The 12,660-nt window shown below is 36.1% G+C and overlaps 1 protein-coding gene across 1 annotated transcript; it reads left to right on the top strand.

Moving 5' to 3' along the window:
• The first annotated feature begins 4,534 nt into the window (after positions 1-4,534).
• On the top strand, positions 4,535-11,949 carry LOC119774067 (E3 ubiquitin-protein ligase MARCHF2-like). Its single transcript, XM_038271374.1, has 5 exons — positions 4,535-4,815; positions 8,056-8,343; positions 8,445-8,640; positions 8,845-9,054; positions 11,747-11,949. The coding sequence occupies exons 2-5, from the start codon at positions 8,159-8,161 to the stop codon at positions 11,900-11,902; spliced, it is 747 nt and encodes a 248-aa protein (XP_038127302.1). The 5' UTR covers positions 4,535-4,815; positions 8,056-8,158; the 3' UTR covers positions 11,903-11,949.
• The last annotated feature ends 711 nt before the right edge of the window (positions 11,950-12,660 follow it).

Genomic DNA, 12,660 nt, shown 5'->3' on the forward strand with positions numbered 1-12,660 from the left:
CAAATATACAATAAGGAGTAAACATTGTCACTGGATGAACTGGTTGATAAGTTTTATGTTAGAAAGAAAATATCATTATATTCCTTAAAGTACCAGAATTTGTACATCATTTTACACTTTGATGGTCTTTATGACATGATTTGAGATATCAGATATTATGATGAGTTACTCAGTACTTAAGTGGCATTTTCAGTTGAGTAAAAATATGATAAAGTTTATGTTTGGATACAATTTTTTGGTACTCTAGCAAAAACAATGCAGATTAAAGCTGGTTAAATTGCACTTGCATAGACATATTTATCTTCACAGTTGATAGTGGCTACACATCCTCAGTGTTTACTACACAACTTTTCTTAGATAACGCCGCATGTCGGCAGTGAAGCATGGAGGTGTAAATACTATGATTTGGGTTAACCTTGCAGACTGAGGAACTGGGCATCCAGCAGTGATTAAATAACATTCAAATTTCAGAACTGAATAAGGATTTCATCATAAATATTTATCTGATGACGCTTAAAAGAAATGTATTGGTGCAATATGCTAAAAAAAAAAACTAAATGCTGCTTTTTTCTGTTAGTGGTCAGTTTTAGCTTCCGCCACAAATTTTTATGGGATCATTTTAGACATTTTGGAATCTTTGGAGGGAAATTCAACAATGTAAAATAAGACTTATTGCTGTGATCACTGTGCACCATCTTTGTTAGCATGGACTGTTTGAAAAGAGATGAAAAAATTCATTACTCAGATATCGTACAGATAACGGTTTCAATCAGAGTTATGTAACTTTCTCATGACTCTATGTGAAGTTGAAGTCATGTGCTTGGCTTCACTGTTGCTATTTGTTCCATCAATGCCAATAATTTAATATCCTCCGTTAGCGAAATCTCGTGACACAGCAGTCAGAAGAAAAGGATGAATGACCATGAACTCACAGGGGAATGTTCCCTTCAAAGCAGGTAAGCTGAAATGAGCAGAATGGCATTAAAAAAGAATAAGGTATATAAACAAAATTTGCTTAGACATTTCTCCTAAAAGGGTGCTAAAAACAATTGTCTGAATGTACCTCAACTAACATGGAATTAGTTATTTTTTCAAAATGAAATATGTATGTTTGTGGTGCATTTGCATTTGCAGATAATTAAAAATGTTGCTGATCTACTCAGAAAAAAATGCTGACAGTTTGGTTTTCTTTTTGCGTTCCAACAGGATCTGTCAGACTTATATTTAGTCACTCGTGTCTAAACCAGTCAAATAAATTAATCATCTGCATGAACAAGTACAAAGTTTTAAACTTTGTTTTTAGAAATTATACACATTTTTATATTCTTTCTCTGGTAATATTTTTAACCCCCCAAAAAATCTATCTATCTATTTCTTTCTATTTTGCCTTAAGATAAAAGTTTGGTCTTTTAAAATCAATACAGCCGTGGTTTGGTCAAAGTCCAAAACATTATAATCTCTGTGATGGACAAAACTAAATAATTCTAACAAATCAAATTTCATTTAGAACTAATTATTATGTTATCAAAAAAAAAAAAAATGGATAATTTATTTTTAAAAAAAGATGACAAATCAATATAAGTTTGAAAATGGTCAGTATGGGTTTTATAAAAAAAAAGCTGCATACATTGCAATGACAACAAATGCATATCCATCATTTAATAAGTCAAAAATGAAACCAAATGAGTAATAAAGATAAATATACTGTACACTCCTATAATAAGATCAACAGCACATGACAAGAGCCGATCAGATAATGAGGTAAACTCAATTACTGCCTCACGAGAATGGAGCTTAAAAGATCACGGGATGGAGGTCCAGCACCTGAATTAAAATGTTATTGAAAGCCAAACGCTGTGAATAAGTTATGCAATCCATCTGTGCTTTTACTCACTCTACATTTCTCTCCAAATCAGTTTACTTTTTGGATTTGTGCTATTTTTTGTATTGCTTTCACACATCAAAGTATTCATTCCCGCTGTTAAATAACAAGATAACTATAGCTGACCTCATTTCTTGGTTTAGTTTGACCAACCACACCAAGGATTGATTAACATACTTAAGGTACTTAGAAATTACTTATATAGACCCTTTCTGACAACAAGAATTTTGCTAAAATATCCCAAAAAGCAACATATTGTGTTCTGATCTATGAATAAAAAAATAAAAAAAAAATAAAAATCATGAATAAAGAAGCGAACAAAACTCCAGATGCAGATATCAACCTGAAAAAAGTTACTAAGTGTTTTCTGGGATTTTGAAACTTCAGCAAACCACAGTGAGAACTTATCTCCACAAACATGGAAAAGATTGAACAACGCTGAACCTTTCCAGTAAAGGACAATATTTTAGGAGTGAATCAACATCACATTAAGGATATGAAGGAGGAACCCAGAAATCTAACTGTAGGCCTCACCTGTCTCAGTTAATCAAAGTTCATGTTAAAGTTCTGTTATTTGGAATTAGTTTTAGATAACAGCATTAATGAGTACTAAGGACCAAATATGTCTACCTGGCATTAACCTTTTAGAGAAACATTTGCTAATCTGAGATTGGAGACTGATCTTGCAGTATCTAGCAATTTGCCATAAAATCAGCACAAAATTTTAGAAAGAAAGAATCATAGAAACTATAAAAGATGGTGGTGGTAGTGTGTAAATTGAGACTGTTTGCTGGCTCAGAACCAGACAAATACAGAAGTTTGACCAGATTTCTTTATTCAACAAATGAAATGAAAAATTATGTTTTGTGTTTTCTGAGATTATATATTTTGTCGTGAATTGAAACTTCTAAGTTGGTTAAAAAAAGAGAAAATAAAGTATATAGTGCAGTATATTTCTAAACTAACTACCTAATTTACCTAATTCAGTTATGCTTAAATTCTTACATAAGATACCAGACTTAAAATATGTTAGGGTTAGATGTTCTTAGCTAGATTCCCACAATGAATTTTAACATTGTAGCTATGTAATGACAATTTAATCTTATGTTTGGTTGATTTTTTAAAGTTACATAAATTTTATTTAATAATTCACAATCGATTCAATGAACAAACAGAATAAAAAGAAATATCACAAAAGCTTTACATATATTTTTAATAAATAGGTTCTTCATACAAGTTAAAATCCAAAGTTAATCTGTACAATATCCTGATTGTGCTGTGTTAATGATTTGCCAATGCATTTCCATGGTGGTCCCAGTTAAAGTCCACTAACACATGTCCCATGATATCCATGCATGTGGAGCTGCCGGACCTCATGATTTGTGTTGGACTTTGACTCTATTGATAGGTGTGCTCCTACTAATGAGAAGCATGCAATGTGGCACATTAGCGTGTCCATCATTACCTTTTTTTTTCCAGTATTGTCAGGCATCCAAACTGTCCAACTAAAGTCCATTTCTTTGTTTGTATTTGAGTTCAAATGAACCGAAATAGAAGTTGTATTGAGAAAGATGCAGCTCAATGACACGCCAAAAATAGATACTGTTGCATAAAACCACCTGAAAAATCACCCGCCTTAAGCAAAATCAGAATGTACATACATGCAGGATTTATTTGCATTATTTTGTGCAGAATTTCTACATGGTTTGGAAAGAAAATAATAGCATTTAAAATAATCATCTAAAATTTCAGCCCTTGAAATACATGTGTAAATCGTACTTAGTTCCTGCATTGTGAAAAAGCATTTGCCTCCTTATGGATTTCTACTACTTTTTGTCATTTTTTTTCTTAATTGTTTAACACACTGGTTATCAGTCAAATACAGCCTGAATTCCCAAAACAATTAGAAAAAAAATGTTTTTTTCATTTATTTGGATTAAAACAAACCAATTCAGTCCATGTGAAATAAATTATTGCATTCCTCAATCTCCATACAGTAGCGGTTAACTGATGTTTTATCCACTTTTACATACACCCATGAAGACTATCAGATATACAAATATACAGCCACATTTAATGAATTAAGATATTATTAAAAAGTTCACTTATTTCACTCACTCAGTCACTAAGTAAAAAAAAAAGGCTGATGTTTTCCAGACTTTATTTCTGTCAATTATGATTATATTTTTGCTTATAGATAATGAAAGCACCAATTTATTTAATTTTATTTAATGTGAGCTGGATAATAAAGTGTTTGATATATGCTTTTTTTTTAAAGGTATTATGTTATTTAGAAAATGTGAACTATGTAGCTAATTTATTGAGTATGACTGACAGCAAGGTGTCAGTAAATTCCACTTAAGTAGTTGGCTAATTGCTTCCACCTAGCGGCTTTGCGATGAAAAAACTAAATGTTTACTGCGCATAGGTTAATTGTGAATTAAATGTATGTTGTGGCTTATCAAAAATTACTATATGCTGTCATTTTAAATACATCTAGACTGAGAAAAACGTTTTTCTTTTTTGTGGTTAATTTAATTTTGAAATGCAATATTATTATTATTGTTTTCTAAAAATAATAGTAATAATAATTATTAAAAAATTTCCGACAACGCAAATGATCTCGAACGCAGCACCGGGTCACATGACCAGCCCACAGCTGAGGGATGCCGAGACTTGCCTGTTGCTAGCCAGCTAGCCCCGTTAGCTGTGTCTGGCGATTCTGGCTGAAACGGATGGATTTTAATCCGCTTTTCCTGAACGACTCCAACTGAGTTACCCAAACAACTCGACATGGGGAGGATACAATGTGTATGGTGGTCCTCTGTATCCCCTCGTACCGTCAACCTTTGCCTTAGCTTTAGTGTCATAAATCGTAGCTAGGCTGTTCAGTTATCTGAAGGCCAAGCGAAGAAAAGGCAGGCCGTCACTGGGTAAGTACACTTACTATTTAGACATATTTTCCACCTTTGCATTTTATATTTTTTCATTTTAACGTCAAATTCCTGATAATTTTGTAGCTGTTGCCTAATTACAGCCTGTAGTATTATCGTTCCTGTATACATAGTGTTATCGGTTATTACCAGCCAAGCTCCTGTCAGCTGAGCATAATTAGTGCTGGGTGTGTTATTTATATCGGCCAATCATGAAATAAAGCCTCAAATGTAAACATTTGTTTATTTTTCTTCACTTTCCGTGTGTTGATAAAGCTGGAGGATTTGTTTTCAGTATGTGGAACCGAAAGGAAATAAATCCTGCTGCCCTGGTTAGCTCAGCATTAATCATAACCAAATGTTTTCGCATTGACGTCCTAAAGCTGCTAACGAGTTGAGTATTTGAACTAGAAGGTTATTTTAGGAAAACTACAGGTTTACAGTTTGACTCTGACACGAGCACCCTATAAAAGTTATCAGGATCTGATGGAAAAACAAAAACTGTCACCACCAGTGAAGCTTTTTTCCAGTGTTTGTGATTCAAGGTGGTCCATATTAAACCTCCCGGATCATTGGTTACTTCTTTTTTATAATTTTAACTCTAGCCCTTTTGTTCTATTTAGATGGATATATTTTTTAATACGCTGACAAGGATTTAAAAATAAATAAATCATAAATTTTATTAAAATGATTAAGGAGCACATTGCATGTTTATGCCATTTTTCTAATGTGTGCTGATTTGGTATTGCAAGTTGGCATTCCATGTACAGTTGTATAGTATTTGACAGATTACAATTCATACTGTCTTTATTTAAGATTTGTAAAAAAATATATTGATCTAAGGAAGCCTTTAAAAGAGCATTGCAGTTTTTTTGCTTTTTACAGAAATGTCAAATGAACATCGAACAGAAAAGGAACTGATTTCCAGGCTTTTGCATATAAATTTCAGCTGTTAAATCCTAAAATAAAGCTTTTTTAAAGGGAGATGTAGGTATTTACTGTTCTACTTCAATAAAGCCTACTATTATTCTTTTCAAGAGCTGATTTTTTTTCCTCACACAAAAGCTGAAATAAGAAATCTAAAATAAGGGCTGGGCTTAACTTAACTTGATTATACTTAACACACAATTTGTACTAATGACTTAGATGGCGCCTGCACACATATTTGATCCTCTTACATATTTAAGGTTTAAAAAAAAAAAGAAAAAAAAAAGCATAGACTATATGAGAGTCTGGGATGGTTGAAGCAGTAATGTCTTGTCTATGGAGAGCGATTTCATTCAAAATTAGATAAATACTGCTATTGATAAATTGTCAATAAATATTACATTTAATAAATAAATATCCTCATGAAATAATTAAAAATAGATGTTAAAATAATGTTTAGCGTATTTATTTTTTATTATTTTTCAATATTCTTTATTCATTTAAAGATCTATTAATTACATATTATAGTTCATAATTGTGTAATATTTTATTATTTTGTAAAACTAATTTATTTTTATTTTTTAACTCCTTTCTTCATTTTAGGCTCCTTTTAATTCATGTTATATTTAATTGAGGGGGCAAGTTTTATCTGCTGGGTGGCGCTTGTAAGAGTTCAGCGATGCAGGAGTGAAACACAAAGCAGCTCGAAAGTAGCTTCTCTTAACAGAAAAAGAAAAGAATTAATGCAGATTTTTTTATTTATTTTTTGCTGCATTTTGAACAATGCTTCTGATCTTTCTGTATTTATTTTAACTGATTTACAAAGTCTGAAAACAGAAGCATCTCAAACTTATTGAGAGAAAAATATTACTCGTCTGTGCCAGATCTGTCCCGGAAATGGGATCCAATGCTACTTCAGAAACTCTTTCTGCTTTTCATTTAAGTATAAGTTAGTATAATTTTAGTTTTTTTTTTCGGAGTTTAATTTTTCCTTTCATTTTAAATGTATGGTATACAATACATAATTTAAAGAAAGAAACAGCCAAAATGCAGATACAAACGGTGTAATCATATTTTGCTGGACCGATTATCTCAGAATGAATGTAAAAAGTATCCAATTGGCTGAGAAAATGTATTTTTTTAAATATGTATCTAAGTATTCTTTGCGTTTTAATGATAAAAATAAGTGCTTTTAGTACTTTAATTACATTATTTATTACAGTCTGGATGAATATCTGTTTGCACATGTGCAAATGAGCTGATGGTACGGACCGTGCTTCCGGTATGGATTGGGTAGTAACGGGAACAAGCAGAGTTCAGCAAGAAGGAATACTTTAATCTAATTGGTCATCGTGCTTGCAGTACTTCAGTTTCTGCAAAGCCCCGCCTCATTATTTGAATATAAGAACATGAAATAAAAGGGCATTAAATGAAAAACAGAGTTATCAAAATTAAAGTCGCTGAATATGTAAACTAGCTTTACAAAATAAGTGTCACAAAATAATAATCCATTATGAAGTGAGTAATCAAAGAAATTATGTAATTAATACATCTCTGAATAAATAAAACAATCTCAAAATGTAATAGAATAAAGTAAGATAACAATTATTTTGACATTTTTATTTTATTTATTTCATGGAGATGTTGTGAATGTCATGGCAGTATTTATTTAATTTAGAATAAAAAGGCTCTCCATAGTAGTTAGGTAGCTGTTTGCACATAATAAATTGATGTTGTTGACAGAGGTAATCATAGTTCAATACTACCTAAATGTTGGTATTTTCTGTTGAATGTGATTGCTACAAGCTTAATTCCTCCTGAACTTTAAGTGCTGCATTTGGCTGCCAGCATTTAAGACAATATTTTGCTTACCTGTCCAGCAGGAACCTGTTGTCTGAGCCCATTTGCTATCTTAGGTCAGCTCCAACATTCAAATTGTTTTTTATTGTATCTGTTCATTCAAAAGCCATGCTTTGATAACATGTGGTGTTTATGTTTGCAGCACAAATCTGGTATCAGTTACACCGATGTCAAGTTAATTGATATCAGCCTTAAAATATCTGTAAGAGACGAACTCCAATTCAAGAATTATCTCCCAAGTCCTATTTAAGATGAATATTGAAGTTGGAAAATGACTCCATCTTGGAAAAGGCGAATGCTCTCAGTGCTTAATTCAAAGCGTAAGATTAATGACATGATGGCAGCTGAGCAGCAGGAGCATTTGATCAAATGGTCCTGATTTGAATTTTTATATTTTAAATGTGATGCATGCCTTTTGTGTTGTTAATGTCCTCCTGGGGATTCTGCTTGTAGGTGGATCAGAGAAGATTGAGGCGTCACATCTTGCACATCTACTTTGGGATCAGCCACCGTCGCCTCTGCCAGTATTTTCAACTCCTTCCACCCCAGATGAGCCATGTCTTCGTCAGGGTGCTGCCAGCTCCCCGGCTCCCTTTGCGATTATTCTGGGAACACTGAGACTAATGCCTCTAAGGATTCAGAGGAGTCTGATTCTACTACACAGGCCCAGTACGTTGCCAAGGTTACGGCTAAAGATGGCCGCCCACTTTCCACTGTTGTCAAAGCTGTGAGCTTGCAGAGGTAAGTGTAAAGCTCACATGTGGCTCTAATAAAGCACAAAAATGTTGCTCACATCATTTTTTTTTTTTTATCCTCCTGCAATGTCCCGGATGTGGAATCAGCGATGTGGGGATGTGTCGAATTTGTCATGAGGGAGCTGGAGGGGAGACGCTGCTCTCACCCTGCGACTGCACTGGTACTCTGGGAAAAGTGCACAAGAGCTGCCTAGAAAAGTGGCTGTCCTCCTCTAACACCAGCTACTGTGAACTTTGTCACACAGAGTTCACCATCGAACGGAGGCCACAGCCACTGACACAGGTTAGAGGGACCATTCTGTACTGATGGGAGTTTCAGATCTCTTTTTTGTTGTTGTTTTTAAGAAAGTGGTCTTTTCCGGAACTTTAGTAACTAGTTGTCTTCACACAGAAATTTGTGCATATTATTTATTAGGAACAGATGTATGAGTTTACTCAAATAGCAGCTGACCTTGAGTTACAATAAGCTCTTCATCTTCCTGCTCAGTGGCTGAAGGACCCCGGGCCTCGCAGTGAGAAGCGCACGTTGCTGTGTGACATGGCCTGCTTCCTTCTCATCACACCCCTGGCGGCTATCTCAGGGTGGTTGTGTCTCAGGGGGGCCCAGGACCATCTGCAGCTGAAAAGCCGACTTGAAGCTGTTGGGCTTATCGCTCTGACCATCGCCCTCTTCACCATCTACATCCTCTGGACACTGGTAACTACATACTTGATTACCACAATATTATTTAAAACTCTTGAACTTTTACACGTTTTGTCACACTATAACAGCAGACTTCATTGTATTTCATTTGGACTTTATGTGAAACAGCCTCTTAAAGTCACACATAATCGAGAGATAGTATGAAAATGATCCATCTCAGTGAGGAGCCCCATTTTACTGGAATTTAGTCTTTTGGGGAATCTCCCCAATAGGTTTGAACTATAAATCGAACTCTATGACAAATGGTTTAAACTCAGAGTGGAAGGAAACATCTGTGAATATCTTTAGGCTTTGCCAAATATTTTCTATTGGATGTATTTCAGTTTTTTTCTCAGTTTGCTCATGGTCAGAGTTGTATTGGACTCTTAACCTCTGATCAGAGCTCAGGTCCAGCCATCCTCCCATCCACTCTCAACAGCTTTCCTGTCTTTGTTGTCCAAAACATTCCATAGAGCTTGATGACGCAACTCCAGGTTTGTTACAGGGCGCTGTGCGTTGGGTTAGTCTTCTGCTGCATGCAGTATTTAACATTTGGGCCGGGGTTCTTAAATGTATCTGAACAGATCCCCCTTTTCATGTGTTGTTGTGTTTTGTACATCACAAACTTTAAAGAGTTGCTTAGTTCATACTCTCTCCCTAAAAAGCAAGAGTTTTGTATTACACCATTTAGGGTTCTGTTCCATTTTTACAGCCCTGAAACGTGCCAAGTTCGGACCGAGCTTGGATCATATAACCGTGCCGATCTTGGTTCTCACGGCCGTTTACACGTCACACTAGCACGGTTCCTCAGCTCCAATAAGTGGTCCACACTACGTGCATTTCCTGTTTGATACCTTACCGGCTTGTTTTGTTTGTATGATCACCATTGTGGAAAACGACTAATGAAGATGGACCAGCTAGTAGAGTGAGGTGGGCGATAACGCTGAGACTAGGGATAGGAATTGAAAACCGGTTCCGGTTCAGAACTGGTTCCGTGTGTTCCAATTCCATGGCACCGTTTGGCACCTCGCTTAACGATTCTCTTAACGATAAAAGGCAGCACCAGAGCAGATCTCTGCGCAGCATGTCTTGCGTGACGTTTTTTTACGCCAGTTACGCACACAACATTCAGTACGGCGTAACCAGGCGTAAGTCTAGAAAAGCAAAACAAAGGAGGTGAAAGTGATCGAAAGATTGGCTTCATTTTAAGGAGGAGAAAGATGGCAACAAGGCACTTTGCAATCATTGCAAAGTGGCAATTACATCCACGGGAGGAAATGCATCCAACATGCAGAAACCCCTGCACACACAACATGGCATACATTTTAACAAATGCCGTGTTTTTGATGCTTCCGGAGAAAAGCTAAAGTTACGACCAGCATGGAAGGTAACTCTGGTGGTAAGTAGCTAGTTTTATATCACTAGCTGTGCTTAATGTGGTTCCTAGTAAGTCATATGCCATTTCTGGAAATAAACCAGTGTCAAACCTCTCTTTTGTGTTATTAAACATGCTACAAAGTTGATCCGCAGTTCAGGGACCGAGAGAAAGGTGATCCTCCTTTATTTAAATCAGGGGGAGATGAGTTTATTTCCCAAAATTGTACAGTAATGCTTTTTCATTAAACGGATGCCTTCTACATTAGATTTAGATAACTGACGAGACGGGTAGCTTGGCTGGCTGAGAGGCTGGCAGCTCCCATTCACTGCCTTCTGTTTTCGCCGAGGCAGGCAGAAATAGAATGACCTAGGCGAAGGTAGACAGATGTCACTGTGTACTTACCAAGTTCATTGTTTCACAGAATCGATACGGTAATCGGATACGTGAAAATCAAATAAATTCCCAACCCTAGCAGGGACCCTGTTTCCACCTGGATCCCCGCTCTTTTTCGCACTCATGTCCCTCCGTTGTCGCACAAACTTTCCCCCATGTCCTCATCGCCGTATCTAAACCCACAGCTAGTTCGTGATTGTCCCTCTTGCGTTGTGGCGTGGAATAACATAGCATAGACCACCCTTTAATATTGAGCATAAATCAAAAGTATCTCCGACAAGCTCACTGCGAAAAACTGCTGCGGGAGTATAACCATTTCTCTAAACATTTATCTCAGTTACCGTGCTCAGACCATTCTCGGCAGTTTAAAAGTCCGGTGTAAATGGGGCTTTAGTCAGTAAAGGCATCTTAGCTGCCGATCTGATTAAAGCTTTGTTTTGAAAAAAAGAAATCCTTTAACTATAGTTTTCCACAGCTTTATGTTGGGATTTTACAACCCTGTAGGATACATTAAAGGTTTTTCTGTTCTGAAAACTGCTATTCAGTGTTTTTTTTGGCAACTCTAAGCATGATATGGGAGGATAGAAGGACTTTATCTGCATGTTGTTATTCATTGCACAGAGCAGTTTGCTGGAAGCTTCAGAGAATCTACATGCCTGAACAGAATTTCATAGCTGAGTGGGATCAGACATTTTTTTCTTCATATTATCTGGGTGTTATTTAAAAGTGAAAAAGGCTCTACTGTGAATCTATGCAAACAACTAAAAGGAACAGTGGAAAGTGCAGCAATAAATTCCTTGGAACAAAAGAGCCTTTTTCTTTTTCAGTCTCCAAATTGTCATCTGTTACATCCACCGTGCTTTGTCTCTAACATTCTTTCAGTTTTATTGACACTCTTTTTCTTCCCTCTCCTTTCCTGTTTGTCACCCCACTCAGGTGTCATTTCGGTATCACTGTCAGCTTTATTCGGAGTGGAGGAGGACCAATCAGAAAGTGCGCCTGCTCATGCCCGACATGAAGGGGGCGCACACCACCCAGCGTTCGGTGCCGACAAAGTCGACCAAGAAAATGACTGACGAAACCATTGTATGAGTGCAGAGCGTCGGCTGGGAGGGGGGAGATAATGCAAATCAAGCACTCTCTAAAAACAAGTTTAATCATAGTAATATTGAACTTTTGCACTTCATATTGACGATCCTGAAGGGAAAGAGCTGCTTTCTCCTCATGATTTTTTTGTTAAAGCGCTTGATTTAAAAAAAACAAAACAACAAAAAAAAGACGACTAAATATTGGCTGACCACAAAAGTGGATTTGGAAAGAACAGATTTCAGAGTCATGTCAGGTAAAACTGTGTATCCACCAGTACTGGGATGTGAAGAAATTGACACAAAGAATGGACTAACCAGCCTGAATTTTTATGTAAGTGGCAGAAACTTATGAAATACTAAGACACAAGCTAATGTAGCAGGATATAACTGATTCAGCATGCTACTACAGTATAATAAGAGACGTATTCACTACCTATAATTCCCTTATAATGCCCCTGCACAATGTATTTAACTGGTTTTGAACCGTGGACGAACAGTAGTCTGCAAGGATGGGGATCTAAGCAAAGAAGATTGACAAAGTCTAGCTGTGAATACTCCTTTTTTGTTTGTTTGTTTGACAAGTAGAGGACAACTGTCCCCCGTCTACAATCTTAAGCATTAACTTTCCAGGTAAAGGTTTTACGCTACGGTTTCTTTAGAAAACATTAAATCGTGTCCCTCCTTGGTCATTAAAGGGAGCCACAGTGCATTTGTCACACGTTTCAAGAGGGGATACCAGAACTTGTATTTTGTGAAATAACA

Source organism: Cyprinodon tularosa, unplaced genomic scaffold (assembly GCF_016077235.1).
Source record: "Cyprinodon tularosa strain WSP-4 unplaced genomic scaffold, ASM1607723v1 ctg12, whole genome shotgun sequence".
Classification (NCBI taxonomy): domain Eukaryota; kingdom Metazoa; phylum Chordata; class Actinopteri; order Cyprinodontiformes; family Cyprinodontidae; genus Cyprinodon; species Cyprinodon tularosa.